Raw genomic sequence first — 19,184 nt, 5'->3', positions numbered from 1 at the left:
TCAAATTCATCGAATTTTATTTTTAACTTTATTTCAATTCATTTATTATATCAGATGATGTTGAAAATTTATTTTTTTTACTTATTTTATTTTTTATTATTATTTCAATTCATTTATTATTTCTCACATGTTTTTGAAATTACATGCTTTTCTTCCTTTAGAGCTCATAATATTCTCTGATTGATGTGACAGTGTAATTAATTTTCGCCACATGTTCTTGAGCGTTTGCAAGGTTGCTCGTTGCAGGGTTTAAGTGGTTGCTGAGCCTTGTTGGGATGATTGACTTTCTTCACTCAGGAAGGTACAAAGCGTGCGAGCGCATATAAACAAGTAAGTATGTATGGATGTCAGCTTTTCGCGCTATTTTTACGTTTTCTTCATATTTGTATGTGCGCTTTACACCTTATTCTCTGAACTTTCATTACTTTACAATTAAAAAAGTGCTCGACAGGACAGTTTGTCACTTTTTCCGTCAGTTGGCTGAGGCAACCTTTTGCGGTCATTGTTTTCACTCATTGCACTTTTTAATTGCAATTTGTCCTACACTTTGTCACATTATTGCTATTTTCTTATTTATGGCTGTTGTTGGCATCTAGGAAGTGCCTGTCACACGTTATATTTATATACCCACAATACATATATATAAAGAATATATTTGTGTGCAGCAATCCATCAAGCGCTTACAGTTCGTTGTACACTAAATATAATATGTATTTGTGTAAGTTTGTATGCATTTCATTCTCAGCTCACTTTCCTTATCCATATCCTTTCGTAGAAATTTAATTTTACACACATATTTAATCGCTCACGCTTCTCATTCATACACGCTTTTGATGAATATGCCTGATTCAGGCGTATTTAGGTGGCTGAATGGGTTTATTGCCTTGCAAGCGTATAATTTATTGTCTGATCTCAAATGTTTTTGTTGTGAGCAAAATTATAGCGAAAGATTTAGTGATGTCTTAACTAGCAAATTAATTGAAGATTATTTAAAATTTGACTTATCATTGCCAGAAGTATTTGATTTCAAATAAATTTTGTATGCTTTTGGTTCATAAGCATTTGTAGATGTTTATGATATGGTTAAGAAGTACAAAAAATAGCATTAGTTTTTCCAAAGCAAATCCAATAGTCGAGAAACCTTGGAAAAATTATCGCCACGAAAACACAACTTGCGCCAAAAATGGGTAAAATCGTGTTAACACTTCTCTTAGCTATCATATATGTACCTAAGTTAAATATTCTAGCTTCCGGTTATATTTATACCGCATCCGCATCTATCGGTCAACATGTGACCTTTTATTGATATAATATTTTTCCATTTTAATCTAATATAATTTATATACATAGACAAAGTGTCTTGCAGATTTATTTTTTGTGAACCGCTTATTAGTTCAACAATCAAGAATTTTAATACATGTTGAATACATTATCGAATCAGCGCTGTGTTCTCTTATATATGTGATTAAAAAACCGAATCGATATCTTTCAAAAAATCTCGTGATAACGAAAAAGTTGAAAGAATAGTCAGGTTAGCTGAGTTCTGTACAAACCAAAAACATATACGAACATTATCATGGACCAAATCAGTAGCAAGAAATTGTCTATATCTTCCAAAAACTGAACATAAAAACCAAGAAACATTTAAACTACATTTTTAAAACTATCTAAATTTGGAAATTCCCGCCTAAAGTATCCAACCAGAGCCATGGCAATCATTGAATAGCTAGAAGATTCACCAAAAGCGTTGATCAACACATATATACCTACAAATATGTAGATATGTAGAAATGAAATCCGCCGTCGGATTGTGAATACTTAAAGATCGACGAAATGTACAAGCAAATCGCTTAGTTATATATAGATAATGCAATTTTCACAAATTTGGTAAGATTGTAAACTATAAATTGGCAGTAATACAGGATTAGAGTAAGACTGGGTGCTATAGGTAATAAAATGCAACCGAAAAGGCGAGGAGAAAGGAGAATTGTCAGACTCAAGGGAAAAGGCGGAAGAAAACGTCGCATCAATGCAAACGTTGAGAGTATTTTTTCGTGACATAACGTTAGCTTAATACTGATCTTCAGCAATGTATCTACAAAATAGCGAAAATACTTCACTATTTGTAACTTTGTTAAGTTGAAAATAGAGAAATATTTATGATTTTGATTGGAATTTTAAAAACAATGAAAAAACTTCTTACATTTTTATTAATTTCAATTACAATTGCTCACTCACCTGTTTTTGTATATAAAATATATATATAGTAGGTTATAACAAAGTTTTTTCAAATTTTCGTCTCACAAAAGACTATATCCGTTATTTGCATGGCGATATCCATAAAATGTATGTTTGTATGTATATAAATGCAGTTCTAATAAAGTAATATCTCCAATATACGCGAATGTAAGTCAGTGTGTTATGCGCACATATTGATATATCTATAGGTATATTTATAAAAACGGAATTCCGAAAATATTTTCCGTGGAATTGTTAATGCTTGCTTTTTGTTTTGACACACACATTTGGCACTTTGATTGGTTTATTTGGCGTTTGTTTTTATTTTGTTTACAAAAATGGAATCCGCTTATTAAAATATGAATTTTTATAGTTGTTGTTTCACTTTTTCAGCATAAAATAGTTGTTGCTTTAGCATTTGAATTTTTCACGTTTATTTTTTTAAAAACCTTTTAGCCCTTTTTTGTTATCGTATGTGCAGTTGTTGCAATTTTAAACTGGGTTTCACAGTCACTAATTTGAACGAATATTGTTTTAGAATTTTTTATATTTTCATATTCAGTTATATTTCAAATATATTTTCACTTGTTGCTTTTGCTGTTTTGTATGTAACTTTTTGTTTTGTTTCTTGTTTTTGTAACACTTTTTCAGTGAATTTTTTTTTCACTTCCGTCGTTCAATTTTATTGTTTTTTGTTTGATAAAGCCGTTTTGATGTTGTCCACTGTTGGAAAAAATAATTAATTAATAAAATAATTTTAGTTGTGTGAAAGCAGCGCGAAACAAATACAATTAGTTTTAAGTGGTTTTTCGAAAGCTGTAGCAGTAAATGTTAGAAAAAACGCTTAAAAATTAAAAAAAAAAAATCAAAAAAAAAAAATCAAAAATAAAAAGAAAACGTTAAAACAAATAAAGTGAAAACATTGTAAAAAATGAATAAAAGAAAATATAAAGCTAAACATAAGAAACACCTTAATAAAATTGAAAAAAAAAACAAACCAAGAAAATACTCAAAAAGCACTAAAATAAATAAAAGGAAAACACCAAACAAATTATCAAAAACAAAAATCAAATAAAAGCTAATAAAAACAAAAAAAAAAAAAAAAAAAAATAAAATTAAAAAAAAACTTAAACAAATTGAATTTTTTGAGGCTTGTTGTTGTAGTTTTTTTTGTACAAATTCGAGCATAATTTTGTTGTCTGTGGTTAATCAAATAGCAAATAAATAATTTCTCCGGCGCGTTTTGTGATTTTAATTTGTTTAAGAGTTTTATTCGCTTCTTTATGTATGGGTTTAGATACAGATATTTTTAATTTTAATGTTTCAAGTTATAATTTTATAGTTATAAAATTAGTTTTGTGCAATATTTATTTAATAAATTTATGAAATTTATGAAGTAAAAAACACTTATAAAAAAAAATAATTAATTTATCTCAAAGTGAGAACGAAAATAATTTTATAATTTTAAAACTGAAAGCATAAATTATAAAAAAGGGTAAAATATAGGCTTAATTTGAGTATTTTTAATAATTTTTAATTTAAATGTAATGCAATAATTTTTATTTAATGAATTTTTAATGGATTAAAAGGTCTTTTAAAACAAAAAAAAAATTTTTTTTAAGTGAAAAAGAATACAATTTTTTATTTTAAAACCGAAAGCACGTAAAATACATATATACATTTTTTAAGATATACATAATTAAATTGCAAAAAAAAGTTTGTGCAAAACAAAAAAAAAGGATTTACTTTTCATTCGCATTAAATTTTTTTTAAATTTTATTATCATTAATTTTTCAAATTTATTTAGTTTTTTAAATTACTTTTCATTCGTATTAAATTTTTTTATTTATATTATTTTAATTTTTCTTATTTATTTAGTTTTTTTTTTTAATTTTGTTTTCAGTCATATTAAAATATTTTTTAGTTCTTCATATTTTCCCAAAATTTTGTCTTTTAGGTATTAATTGCATAATTTTTGCATAAAATTTCTATAATTTCGAAGTTTCTTGCAATCTGCAGACGCAAAAAGGCATTCAAAACGCTAAACAGAATTATCAAATAATATTTCAAAAAAGTTCGCTGTTTATTTGCAGATTTTTATCTGTTGTTGAACTGTTCGCCAATTTGTTTTTTGTCATTGTACACACACCCACAAACACAGTGTCTCAACAAATTTAATAAATCGTGGTATTAAAACAACAGTTGTTGCTTTTTTCAAGCACTTTTTATCAGTCACTTATTTTTCCATTACTTTGTATTGTTCTTTTTTTTGTTTTTTGTGTGACAATTCACCCAGCAAAAGCCACAAACTTTTTATTGCTGTGGTGTTAGTGGCTGTCTGTTGATTTCTTTCCGAAACATGTTGCGCCCTATCAGCCTAACACTTAATGCCATTATTTTATGGTCTTTGGTTTTTGTTATTGTAGTCGCACAGTTTGCACTGATTAGTTGCCACAAAAATATAAAAAATATTTTTTTTTACGGCTGTGGTTCTTATTTCCATTCGTGCAGCACAGCTTATTTATTATTTGACACTTTGCACAAACCATCACACGCACATATTGCATATAAATATATATACATATATTTTTTAAATAATTCTTGTATTGTTTTGCGCGTGTTTTCCATTATTTGTTCCTTATTGCTGGCACTGCTCAGTTTTTCTGTATTTTTTGCGCGCTCCGCTTGCAACGGCTGTCAGCGGCAGCTCGCATAGCCGACAAATTAATTATAATATTTCGTATTTTTGTATATTTGCTACAACAACAACAATATAATTTCGCTTAGAAAACAGTTTTTTGTTTGGTGTCGCACGCGCATTCGGCGCATCACGATTTTCATTTAACAAAATATTTATATTTTTTTCACAGCACAAATTGGCAGAAAAAGGAAAGCAAAAACTAGTCACGAGATTTGCAGTTTTGCTCGATTTTTCGCCACTGTTTTTGCTGACAATATTATTTGTTCATTTGTTGTATTTTTTTTGTGTTTGGCGGGAATTTTAATTAATTATGCTGCTTGAGAAATAAAAATTATTAAAACCATATTTTCTCCGTTTGTGTTTTGAGTACATTTTGTGTATCGTTCTCACATTTTTTGTTGAAAATTTCGTGCACTTTATTTGAGGGTGGTTTTGATTGATCGTTTATAATTTTTTAATATTTTATTGAGTATATTTAAGCATTAGAAACCGAAATTGTATATTTTAGGTTCGTCAACAGTAATTCTCTAAACTTTTTATTTGTCTTGTATATAATTTATAGATCATAGCTTGCATTTCATAAATTTTGATCATGTTTTCAAATGTCACCTTTTTTAAGCTGAACTAAGGCAATTTCACATTTTTCGCATATAACTTACAGCTGATTTTTTAGTTTGTTGTCCTTTTTAATAAAACTTTCACATAAACAAAAAAAAAAAACGTTTAAGGTTTCTGCACTTTGAATTCTTGTCTCAATGCTCCAAATTATAAAGAGGTATATTTTGTAATAGTTTCAGTTTTTTTTCAAAAACACGTCTTTAGTTTCTTCACTTCGAGTTTACTTAATGCTCCTTATTATAAAGGAATATTTTTTTTTCAGTTTTGGTTTTTTTTTACCAAAAATCACTTGCAATATTTGAGCAACTTTTTTGTTTATTAAAAATTTATATATATTAATATTTATGGTTTTCAAATATGCAATCAGAATACTTTTATTCAAACTTTTGGTAGAAAATTTTCTTTTTTTTAAATTTTTTTACGAATTTTTTATACATAAAATTATTTTTCTGTCTTTGTGTGAGTTTTTATTAAATTTAAAATTATTGAGAATTAATTTCTTACTTTTAACCATAATTTCAGAAATTTTATTTAATAAAAAAAGTTGACAAATATAATATAAAATTATATTCTACAAGTTTTTCATAATAAAAACTTAACTTATTTAAAAAAACAAAAATAAAACTAATTTTCAAAACTTTTTTTTTAATTGTTTGAATTTTTTAGATTTTCAAACTGTTTTTGTATTAATTTTTAGTAATTAAATACTAAATTTAATTAATTAGTATTTAATACATTATTTTTAATGTCTTTAATAAAACGAATATTTAATTTAAAACTTAGTTTTCGAACCGTTCCTTTTTGGTTCTAGTTTTAGGGAATTGAATTCCATATTAAATAATAGAGTTTTTTATTTTATTTTATTTATTAAACCAAATAAATAAATTAAATAGTTTTTGTATTCAAATATGTAATTAGAACGCTTTTACATTATTTAATTAGTTAAATTAATTAATTAGTTTTTAATAAGCTGTTTTTATGATTCTTTTAAAGAAAATATGTAGTTGTAAAATTAAGTTTTAAAGCATCTGTTACAGTTTTTTATTCCGTTTAAGTTAAAAGTAATTGTAAAAACTTTTTTGTAATTTTGTGCATTTTATATTAAATTATAAATTAATTAATTGATTTTTATATTTATCTCAACTTATTTGAGTATCTCATTTAATCTTTTAATAATTTATTTATTTTTATTTTTTTCAAGTTTCCTTTATTTTTAAAAATACTGTTCAATTTAAGTTTTTAATTAATTTGAAATTATGTTTGCTTTATTCAATTTTTTATTATCTGTATTTTTTTGGACATTTTTTCTTCTGCCACTTTCAGCTCAACCATAGAAACAAACCGCTTTCTTTAATTCATAAAATTTAAACTATTTTTTAAAGAACTTTAATGCAATTCAGCCTCGTCGCTGGCGCACACATTTCACGATTTTTTGCTAAGTAAATCGCAAATTCGCTATGTATTTAGTCATATAAGCCCATTTGCATGCACATACGGATGAACACACTTAAATACATAAATATTTACTCACTTAAGTAATACTATTTGCATTTTTTTTTTTTTAATTTTTTTTATTTTATTTTACTTATTCGGTTTGTTTTGTGTTTTTTTTTCTACACTGCCTCCACACAACTATGCGCCACAATGTTAGAAGAAAGGAATTCTAATTTTGGTGCTTTTCCATTTCACTTTTATTTTTGCGCTTTCTTTACGAGCATTTCACATGTAATTTTTGTTGGCATTTTTTTTTTTGTTTTATTTTCTGATAAAATCAATTTTATTTTAAATTTTTTTATAATTTTATTATTTTTCGTTTTCCAATAGTATGTTAGAGCGCACTAGTTCTTAGGGGAGTTTCGAACACACAAAATTAGCGTACCGTCTGCGTTTGTGTTGGGGGTTGAATTGAAGAGGCGACTTTGAAATTCGCTGGTTCGGCTGCTGCGGATGTTGCTGCCGAACTGAAATGAGTGGCCAGCAGACAGCACAGTATAGACGACTCTGTGACTCTGAAATGCAGATCCCACTCAACACACCACACCACACACACGCACGCATACACTTACACAGCGGCGCAGACACTTGGTTCAACACAGAACCGCATAGTAAAAGTAAGAATGAACGACAAAAACAACACCGAAAAAAAAAGAAAAATAAAAGCAACAGCCGAGAGTTTTTCACTTCACTACACTTCAATTGTAAGGCAACGCGCGGCGGTATACGCGCGCTCAACAGCTTAATGTTTGTTCGCTTGGCGCTGACTAGCTGGTTAGTTAGTTAGTCCAACACCCGTTCAGACGTTCTATTCACTTCGATGAACATCTTGTAACTATTTTCGAAACGCGAACGCAACTGCAGAGCAGACCACACCAGAGTCCAGAGCAGACCGGACCATCTGCGTCGACAGCAGACCAGACGACGAGCCAGCCAACACCAGCGCCATAGCCAAGTCAAGTCAAGTCAAGTCAGTCAGGCCAACCCAAGCACTCAGCAGCAGCAGCAATACCAGCACCAGTAGTCGTCGTCGTGTGTTCGTTGTTGTAGTAGTATGAGTAGAAACAACAGAAAATTAAAGCAAAAGCAAGCAAAAGTCAACCAACGAACCAAGAGCAACAGCAAGCATTGCCAGCAACAACAGCGCATACCATCAGCTAATCCACACACAGTGACTCGGCTGAGTGCCGGCATATATGTGTGTGTGTGCCTTATATGCTGTTGCTGTCTACCAGCACCGCGCTGCTCACCAGTCATCGCTCACTGGCTGCTGTTGTCCATACTCGCCGCCGCACCATAGTAGAGCACCAGCAACGCAGAAACCGAATTCATCGTCGACGAAGCAGGAGCCAAGCGCAGAGATATAAACAAAAGCAGAGCCGACACCGGGTAAAGAGCAAAGAGTGGTGCGATAGCGTGGTGTGGTCGGCTGGGCGGCAAGAGCAACACCAGCTATAGCAGCAGCAACAGCGGAACCCCCGAAAGCGGCACACACTCAGCACAGGCGAACAGATATGCGGCGAGTGCTAAAAAATATAGCAGCAGGAAAATCAAAAACAAAAAAAAAGTAAAACATAAAGAGCAGCATATCGGCGCGTTGGTAGTAATCCATCAGCTAAATGAGTGCGAACAAGGCAGCCGAAGAGAGCAGAAATGAAGCGCGCAACAGCGGTAGTCAAGTCAGCATAACAGCAGCAGCCCCATCACTAGCAGCCTTTGAGTGGACTGTTGGACTGTCTGCCGGCATTGTTGGGGCGCGAAGAGTGCGTTTACAAATGTATAACAACAAAACCAACAAACAAGCGCTGCGCTCTGCGTTTGAGTCTCGGTGTTCATGCTGCTCGCCATAAATCGCACATTGCCTGCCAATGAAATGCAGAAATTGATTGGTTGCTTTCGATTCTTGTCGATTTTTAATTCTAAGCCAGCCGATTTGCGCATTTGAATCGTGCCTGGTCGGCTTACGAGTTAGCATTTTAAGTAGCGACGTTGAAAGTTTAATTACACTTCCTCTTTATGGCGGATTGCACTTGAAGGTTATGTAAAGGAATGCATTAAATGTAAGTCTAGTGACGAATTATGTAACTACACTAATCGACATACAAAACAGAGAAATTCTAATTATCAGATACCTATAATATATTATAATACTTAAGCGTGTCTATTTTAGTGGACACTTGGGTCCAGACCCTCAGTAATCTCTAGTAGCATCCAAAAACCTTGTAATGTCCAGAGTTCCAATCGTTCCAAGGACGACCAATATGGGAGAAAAGCTGCTCTCCAATGAAGTATGGAAATAAGAAGCATAAGTATATAATTTAGCTCTGGATTAGCTTTAACGGTTCAGCTTTAATTAGTTCTAGTGGTATTTTTGTTTTGTATTTTGCCTGACGTGACTCATAAAGTGGGAAATGATGGCGAATTGCCTTTTGGACACATGTTTTTTTTTTATTTTGTATTTAATAGCCTCATACTTATATGTCTACAGATTAAACAAGAATTTGAACACATTGTCCTAGAAAAGAAAAAGATGCTAAGACTGTAATTGCTGAAGCTTATGCTTGAAGAGAATTTCAATTCGCAGTCATACAAGTTACTATTCTAAAAAATTAGGAAACTCTCAAATGCCTCAGTGAAACTAATAGCAAAGATTTTTGCTCTAGATGAACTGTAGCAATAAAAGCTTTGGAAACTTGGATCTTTTTAGATTGATAGCAGAGCTTTTTTACTTAAATTCGCTCCTTAATGCATTTATATTCACAGTTCCACTCTAGCGATGAAGTTAAATTTGAATAATATGAAAAAAATTTACCCTACTAACAACCACAACCGTTTTCCCTTAATAAGGTCCCTAGACCTACATTTCTGTTTCTAAATACGACAGTCTATTATTAGCATTTTTATAAGGTTACTTAAAAAAAATTTTAAAGATTCACAATCACAGACAATTGTTAGAAATATATAGACTTTTGAATCACTGATTTGCGACCTAACCTCAAAACACCCACAATTCTGTAAAAGCTCAATTATTTACCTTAAAAGCTCTCTTAAAGTTGGATATGATTCATTTTCAGCAAACTTTGGCACCAAAAACGTAAGGTACGGCGATGTTTGGAACAATTTTTCTGTAAATTATTTCCATAAAATTTTACAGTACTTAAACATTTGAAAATAGTTTTGGGTATATAATTATAATGTAGTTATTTTTTAATTATATTTATTTCTCTTCACCTAATTTCGGCAATTCGTTGAAAGAAATTAATCCGATTCTCCAGTTAAGCTTTTCTAATAAGAAAATCATTACAACTTTGAAAAGCCATAGACGCACAACATTCAATAACAACAGCGTACACAGTATGGTATATAACATAGAGCACAAGATGTTAATCCAACGACATCTGCTAATGTATATTGGCTCCACTGTTAGCGTTAGTAATGTTCATAACATTACGCTGCTCACGTTACATACCTCCCGTTTGTGTATTAACAGAAACACTACACTTAATAATCGCTTGCATATTCCACCAAATGCAACAGCAACAACAAAAATAATCACCACACGAAAAAACAATTTTTTTTTCTTTTCTACCGCACACGAAACACACAAGAGCAACCGAAGACGACAACCGACGAATGTTTTTAACGAAGCGACTTACATTGACTCACTGATCGGCCCAATAAGAAATTCTAAATTGCAGTCAACAGCAACAACAACGAGTATGCTAGTGCTAATAAATTCTAAGTAACACGCGCACCGCGAATATGAAAAGTGAAGCACTTGTTGTTTTGCTGCAGGCAAAGAGCGCACTAACGAAAGCGAATGTTTCGCAAAGTGTTCTTTGTCTTGAGTGGCTGGCTCCAGCAACAGCAAATGCTCGCGTTATGTCGCAGCAGCAGCTTTCAGTTGATAAACGAAGAACTACAAAAAAGTCAAAGAGCAGTTGAAGTTAAGCATTTCAAAATAGAATGAAAGAATAAACATAGAAAATATCAGAACGATTGCGTTGTACTCTACTGAGTTCGATGCGCTCTCTCTTGCTGTCCTCTTTATATTTAGCCACACAACGACTGCACTTAGTGTGGATTGGCGCTGTTATAGCGTGGAGGCTGTGCTGTTATTTACTGTGTTTTTACAGTACTCCCACTGTTATTGCGGCATTCTGTTCACCATTGGTGTTAAGCATTTTTCTGAGCGATATTCTTGTTTACTCTTATGTTTAACTTCTCATTTTCACTGGTGAATGTACGCAATGTTCTCTTACTGCCTTTCTTGCACTCTGTCCTCGCTGTTTGAAGTGATTGCATTGCGGTTTGTTTGTATGTAAGTCCTCATGCATCTTCGTTCCATTTACACTCGTCTTAGTAAAATGAAATGCTTTTGTGGTTATTTATTATATTCGTAAATTTAAATGTTATTGTTGCTGTGGTATTTTTTATTATTGTTACAGCTAATGTCAAAATGCAGTAATATTCAGTTGACATTTGTGGTTGACGCTGCCGTCACTGCTTCAGTCGTGTGCTTTTGATTTTATGAATATGAGTTTTATTTAAATGCTGAATTCTGGACAATTCGATTTCGTGGTAATTTGAAATATGCATAACTGTGTAACATGGGGCGTGCTGAAACGCGATATGAGATCATCGATCGTTCGAAGTAATGACAGTTGGTTCCTGAGTTTGAGTGACAGTTACAGAAACAACAAGACTACCTTAGCTCACGATTTCACCTATAACTCACCACACTTTGGAAAACGTGGAAACAGAAGCACCCTTTAAAAGTCAGATGATGCTGAGAGTACAGAGAGAGAATGGTTTGAATGTCAGGCTGGAAAAACGACGCAGAATAATAGATAAATCCTTAGTTTATCGAGCGGTCTCACCTTCAATAACGAAAAGCTGAGTCAAACTTAAAATCTACCAGATATTAAAAGCAAACCTTGCAGAAACTTTATTTTCTATTTGTTTGAAGTTAAGCGTTATCTGAAGAAGAAGAGGAGACCTCAATCTGATCAATGATTTATACTAAAATGCAGTGCTCATGCGTTATATATCTCAAATTAGTGCTTGGTTCAGGCACTTTATAGTTTTTCGTTAGATGGCGTTTTGTGGGCGTGCCAGAGATCCTTGGGTGCCAAGGAAATTTCAAGATGTCCCTGTTTTGCCCAAGTTACCGCTTGCACAGGCAGAGAACCAGCCAAATTTCAATTCGGCTCGCCACCCTCATCATTTATCATACATACAGTTGAACTTCCATAACTCGAATTTCTTTAACTCCAAGTTTTGCATAACGCCAACTCTTGAATTAGCAATAGAAGTCAAATTACCTCGAAGTCTCTCTAACTCAAAGTTCCTTGTGGATTATGATGTTTCGAGTTTGGGAAGTTCAAGTGTGCTTCTTTGAATTTAAAAACCAAAAACTTATTTATTTTTAGAGATACTATCTGAAATAGAAGCTTGTGATACCGGCGACATTTGGTTTCAGCAAAACAGTCAAACTTTCCACACATCGCATCAATTTAAAGATTTATTCTTTACTTTAGAACACTTCGGTGAGCACATAATTGCATGTTTTGAGGTAGTCGATTGGCCACCAAGAGCGTCTGATATCCTTTTGGGGATTTGTAAAGTCGATTCAGGTCTTGGAGCAAAACATCGAGTGTCATTCGCCAGTTACCAATCGAAATGATTGAACGAGTCATCGACAATTTTACTAAGTGATGGACCATCTGAGACGTAGCTGCGGCCACCATTTGAAAGCGATAATATTCAAAAAAAAATAAATTAATGCCACAGAATTTTCTTTCGAATGATAATAAATATTCTCCATTATCTTTAAAGTTTCTGTGTTGCTGTAAAAAAGTTGGTAATCTCGAAATGGATCCCCCTTAAGTGAAGTTTTACAATCAGTAACCGAGAAGGTGTCAATGTTAAAAAGATCGTTGAACTTGTAAAGAGCAATGTGGTTATGGTTACACAAAGGAATGATGAACCATACCCACAGCAGTCGAATCTACGAGTTGTGAGCTGACGCAACAGAATCTAGGTATAAGCGAACGTTGCAATCTTCTATAAAACTATAATAATGGAAATGTTGATTTTAGAATGGAAATGGACTGATTTTGCTTTAAGTTTTTCCAAGGGACCAATAATGGACTTTAAAGTTAACTTTCATTCGAAATAAGACTGTAAAGTCTAACACGTTAGACCGTTCGCCACTTTCGAGATGTTATCGATAATCCGCACACGATTCTCTAGTCAAATGTAGTTAGTAGAGATTCGGACAATAAATGCCAAAACTTGGCCTTATACTCCTGAGTCCTTACCTTTTTATGACACTTTGATATAAAGATTTTAAAGTGGAAGTGTAAGTAAGGTTCTCTTGTTCATTCATCTGTTAAGTATCACTCTCAGCTATCTTACTGCCAATCTTACCAATCGAAATGAAATCTAGTCAGAACCTGAAATGTCACAAAAATACCAATGTAACAAGAAGGACCAATTCGCAATCGCCAACTACACCGTGCCATTAAAGCATAGCTTAAATTTTTAATGTTAATGTACTAATGGAAATCGTAAGCACCCTACAAGTTAAATAAGTAATCAAGCAGGCACGTGTAGCAGATAGTGTAAAATTCGAGAATTAAATTTTTAAGCTGCACGAAAGACATGAAAATGAGAGAAAAGCAATTGTAGTGGAGAATAATAAAAATCATCGAAAAGAAATAGAAAAACTGCACAATTAAGGTAGTTTGGCGCATTTAATAAGGTGGAACTTTAGAGCTGAAACAAGTATATAATATACGGAGAGGTAAAAGCATTCCATTGATTATTAAACTAGCAACCCACCAGGCAACCAGACAATTCTGCATTTATACCAATGAAACAGAATATGAAAGTTTTGTTGCGCAAATCTCATTGCCGCAACTCGTGGGCGGCAGGAACATCGAAATGTTGTAACAGAGACTAAGATATCGACAGACAGACGCTTAAAGTTTGTCGCTAACTTTGCGTAAAGATGAGCCAAAGCGAGCTGCTGCGGCAGAATGCTGTTCGTCGGCGGCTCTGAATGTTTTGGGGTCAGGAGGTTGAGTTAGATCGGAACCACGTTAGCGTGTGCACGACTAGTTGTCGCTCGGTTATAAGCACGAATAAGCGCACTTTCGTACGCGACGTGCCAACAACGAAAACAAGCGAAAGCTACAACAACTCGACAGGGTTTTTTTTTTATTATTTTCCATTTCTCTTCGTTCAGCTGGTTGGCGCACAGCCAAAATCGGCGCCGTCAAAACAGACAAATGGTCAACTTGTAGGAGCATATAGCATATCGTTACACTATCACCCAGTCAGCAAGTCAGCTGCGTCCAAGTGTGCACACGCAGCAGACGCGACAAATGAATTGTGGTTGTGAGCGTGAGTGAACGTTTTTTTGATGGAGCCACAAAAAAATACAACACAAAGGTACCCGTATGTGTGGATATACGTGGGGATGGCACGCAATTGGTGTGAATGCCAGCTGTTAAACGATTGTGTGAGTGATGTTTTTTATATTTGGAAATGCGAAATAATAGGAAGGATCTGAGTGGAGCTAGGTTTCGTTCATGCGATAGTTCCGTTTAGGTAGCCGGAATGGAACCATGTTTCCAAACGGCCAAGGAGGATTAACTCTGCCGCATTCCTCAAAATTATGGTGTGACTATATGCGCAAGTCCGAGTGGATCCTCTTTCGCGTGCATTTCGTATTCAGACATATATTTTCGGTGATTATGGATTACAGGAAACACCGACTACCTGAAATGAATGTCTTAAAGCCGATTTTCGGCTAATCTCTTCAAAAATCAAACATGCAAACTCTAAGTATCTTAAACCGCTAAAGCTCTTTCAGCTTTTCTTTTGCTAAAAACCTCAAGCAATCGTAAAAAACCTAATTACATTTCTACCCGAAACCGTAATAAAAATAATTTGCTCGCACACATGAGCATGCGAAGTGCGTAAAATTTTAAAGCGGGAAAGTAATTTAAGTGAAGACATCAAAAAGCTCGTCAACAGGCAAGCAACACACCAACATTGTTAAAAAGCCGCAAAGAAATTGAGACACTACAATGCAGCTGACGACAACAGTCGGATGAGCAAAACTTTTATGACTTTCTTTTTGTCGCAATTTTATAAAATTTTGTAAAATGACATTTTGTCTGCAGGAAATCGTTGAATTTGATGAAATTACACGAACTGCTGTTTCGTCGGAATTCACAATGAAGCGTTCGGAGTACAGCAGGCCATAGCTGTGGGGCGAATGAGCGTGAGGCCAAGGCTCACTTGGACTCAATGGAGGATAATTGTTGCGCATAAGAAGAAGTGGGTAGTCTGTGGGTGTACGAGGGTGTAACGATTCTGCGGAAAAAGCAGCTTTCACGGGAAGTCAACACGCACACAGACAGTAAGGACACGGCACCAACAAGCTGCCAGACATTAAAAATAATGCTAAAAGCTGGCAATAAAAGAAAGGATAATCGCGTGTGTGGATAATAAAAAGGCATAAAAAGAATAAAGCGGGAAAAAATTTAAGGAAATGGCAAAGGCAAGGAAAAGCGAAAGGTTGAAAGCGTGCAGTCAACTTGAATGTAATAAAGAAAGTAAATCTTTGTATGAATCAGCAGTCAAAATATATTGAGCGAGTCGGAGGAATACTCTCACACAAAACATGGTAATTTGGCGAATTGGAGGTATGCTTTAAAGTCTTCAAGAAGTTCGAAGGCGACATGGAATGCTTGTGTGTGGGTAAAAATGCGTAAATGGCGAAGGTCAAACCGGTAAACTGAAAAGTGCTTGCCGGTGAAAACATTGTATAAACAGAAAGCTGTATATACTTGTACATATGTATATACACACGAGTATAATATAGTATACATCCGAGTATATAACTACTATTTACCTATTAGAGGCGTTATATTTGCGAAGTGGAACTATGACTCTGTAGTACATGCGGGAGCCTAAGTAAGCTATTAGCCATGCAACCATATTACTAATGATGGCGTTTATGGGCCACATCCGTTTCCGGCGAATGTGCGTTCCGGTTGTTGCACAAACATATGCATAGACGCGGCACGTCTAATGGCTAGAGCCAGAGGAATTAGGAATTATAATGTGTAAGTCGATTAAAGCATAAACGTAACGACGGAATGAAGGCAAGAACCTACAAGGTGACATACATTTGATCCTTTTTCTGGAGAGTAAAGCAATGGGAATCATAATTCCATCAGAAGAAAAATAGGACCACCACTTCGCGGAGAGGGAACAAGGAACTGGCACTTGGTATCTCGAATTGGCGTCAAATTGCGAAAGGAAGAAACGAAAATCGCGTAATAATCGCGTAAGCGGAATCTGCTCCAATAAAAATATCGCTTTTGAAAATCATAGATTGAGATTAAGTAGATAACCAAAAACTGTGAGGAACCGGTGAGGAAACTAGTAAACACAAGTCTTAACGAATTGAAATGTATCAATCTACGGAAGTAGATCATGTCTGTGCATGAATAAAATGAGAGATCTCAATACCAGAAACTCTAGAATTAGCGGAGGTATCATGTCGGTAAACTTAAAGCGAAAAAATTATTTTAAAATTCATACTGTCCCATATTTAACTCAAAACCTTAAATATGATCGTTCTTCTTGAATCTCCCCAGCTCCAACCGGTTGTTATTGGCTCTCTTCGAACTTCAGCTATCAGCTAAACTTTGGGACACGCATTAACTGCTCCCGGCTTTCTTTGGCTCATATATGAGGTTGTCAAAAAAGTCTTTTTTTATTGAATTTTCAATTGTTCACAAAATTTTTTTTGATGGCTCATGCCCAGCTCTTGACCGATGCTACGGTTGCTACTATACCATTCTCTCTCGACCAATTCAGCGATTTTATAGCAATTTTCGACGACAGGCCTTCCGGAGCGTGGCGCATCTTCGACCACCTCAAGTGCAGAACGAAAACGTTGAAACCATCGTTGGGCGGTGGAAATGGAAACTGTATCGGGTCCATAAATTGCACAAATTTTATTGGCGGCTTGCGATTAATTTTTGCCTTTATCGTAGTAGTACTGTAAAATATGCCGTATTTTCTCTTTATTTTGCTCCATGTTTGCGACGCTATACTTCACAAACGACTTAAAAGAAACGACAATCAATCAAACACGTGTTATCGCGTGAAATGAGTTTTCCAAAAAAGTATAGCATGACCCCATGCGACGAATAAAACTAGAACTACGCGCTCTCAGCGCCAACTAGCGAAAATACCGCAAGACTTTTTTGACAACCAAAATATAAGTATCCAGCACGATATAAGTATAGCCGAAGTGATCTCGGTTCGGCTGACTTGGACTGTCACTCCATTCTAAAAATAGTCAATCAGTCTGTTTTAGTTAACCGAGAAACAGAATTGATAAAATGTGGCAGTATTAAGAATATATCTATATAAGTGTCTAATTTCCTATTTTACAATTTAATGCCTTTCATCCTCTTATTGGATTTTTCTACTTAATTATCAATTCTTTTCAATTTCCATCAATTCATTTTCCACTGACAACCGAAACCGCCGACATTTGACATGCGTTTAACTGGAAATTGTGGAAAATTGAATAAAAAATAGCGAAAAAATTCAAAAAGAAAAGTGGAGAAAGGTACAGAAAGAAGTCTTCATTAGCATGGAAATCATTTTTGACTTTGTGCCGACGCATAGTAATGCGCTCATTTGACACTCCCGCACTGTTACTCATACCTGCGCTCAAATCACTCACAACGGTATATTAACATTTCAATGCGACCGTGTACGGCCTTTCACATTTTCTCCCCTCGCGCGCATACAAAACACTTTTACTTTTTCAATTTTGCTACAATTTTCCACACTTTCTTGTTGTTGTTGTTGTTGTCGACACTCATTGCTTTTTTCTTCGCCACTCAGCTGCGCCTTTTTGTTATTTCTTCGGTTCTTCGGGTACAACTGAAGTGCTTTGTTGAATGATTCATGTCCAAAATATACATACATATGTAGTTGGTGGTGAATATGTATGCGCGTATGTATTCTGATGTATGTACATATGTAAATGTACTTATCTAACATCTGTTTTTTTTCTTTTCCGTGAGTTCCGACTCTGTCTTTCTTTCCTAATATTACCTTATGCATAACTTTGAGTGTGTTAGTATAAGTGAGAGTGACGCCTCGGTGACCTTCGGCCTCTGTTGCCGTTATGTACATTTGGATGTGTGTTGTTATTTATCTATGTAACACTTTTTGACGTTTTTCATTCTGAACCCTCGAAAGACTTACTGTAAATATGCATATATTATACGGAAAAAAGGGTGAAACGTTCGTAAATATATAAACAAGAATGTGTCGCTATACTCCATTGTTGCTCCATTGTTTTCCCAGTGCCTTGCTTTTGACATTTCCTAAAGCCTTCTCGATCTCACAGCCCCATTCAGCAAGGCTGAATACTCTGTCCAGTGACTTTTTTAATCATGTTCCCGACGACACTTCTAGGAGGTGCCAATCTACCGTTTTACATACGGATTTTGTAGTTTTGCACTCCGGTTGAGCGTTCCAGATCGTCGCATAGGCATTTTGAGGTTATAATATGTGAGAAACCTAATTAATGGCTTTCCTATTCATTTAATTGCATATGAAACTTTGTGACTTTGAGAGTGTGGCTAATGAAGAGACAAGGGTAACACATATGTATGTAGTATATACCCATAAATATACATATATGTATTTATAAATAACTTTTTATAATTTTTGAAATTAATTTTTCAGTTATCTTTAAACCTATTGAGATATTATTTTTAACTAAATATTTATAAAATAATCCACAAAACCCTAATTTCGTACCTAATTAACTTTCCGCCATTAAACTGCCCGTTTTAACTCAACTTGAAATCCCTTCCGACTAAATGCTCGCTTTGTAAACTTTGGCTGTGTTAGTTTCAAGCTCATTATTGAGTATGTGTTGTTGTTGTTGCTTGTGATAGGCAATAAAATCATTAGTCAAATTAGCCGAAGTCATTTGTAGTATCGCTACCAAAGTTTGACAATGAACCGTTAGTTACTTCGACTCGATATAAAAACCCACGGAATCCCATTCAGTCAT

The 19,184-nt window shown here is 34.1% G+C and overlaps 2 protein-coding genes across 2 annotated transcripts in view; both read right to left on the bottom strand.

Moving 5' to 3' along the window:
- LOC108965587 (serine-rich adhesin for platelets-like) overlaps positions 1-19,184 on the bottom strand; it is a gene marked incomplete in the record, with an annotated part of 231,271 nt that overhangs the window by 90,240 nt on the left and 121,847 nt on the right.
- On the bottom strand, positions 2,868-10,837 carry LOC108965589. The gene is made up of 3 exons (XM_018928112.1): positions 10,283-10,837; positions 10,086-10,176; positions 2,868-2,961 (listed from the first exon to the last, which is right to left on the bottom strand). The coding sequence occupies exons 1-3, from the start codon at positions 10,419-10,421 to the stop codon at positions 2,886-2,888; spliced, it is 306 nt and encodes a 101-aa protein (XP_018783657.1). The 5' UTR covers positions 10,422-10,837; the 3' UTR covers positions 2,868-2,885.

This window comes from Bactrocera latifrons, unplaced genomic scaffold (assembly GCF_001853355.1).
Source record: "Bactrocera latifrons isolate USDA-ARS-PBARC rearing strain unplaced genomic scaffold, ASM185335v1 scaffold_142, whole genome shotgun sequence".
Lineage (NCBI taxonomy): Eukaryota > Metazoa > Arthropoda > Insecta > Diptera > Tephritidae > Bactrocera > Bactrocera latifrons.
The sequence above is the reverse complement of the archived record's forward strand: the minus strand, read 5'-3'. Positions and strand labels throughout refer to the sequence as shown.

Bases quoted from the DNA above. Each gene is read 5' to 3' on its own strand.
- LOC108965589 (XM_018928112.1), bottom strand. From the start codon at position 10,421: ATGTTATATACCATACTGTGTACGCTGTTGTTATTGAATGTTGTGCGT. The intron at 10,177-10,282 runs GTGAAGAGAAAT...AATAATTTACAG, and splicing joins CAACGAATTGCCGAAATTAG to AAAAATTGTTCCAAACATCG. The intron at 2,962-10,085 runs GTAAATAATTGA...TTTTTCCAACAG, and splicing joins ACTTTAAGAGAGCTTTTAAG to TGGACAACATCAAAACGGCT.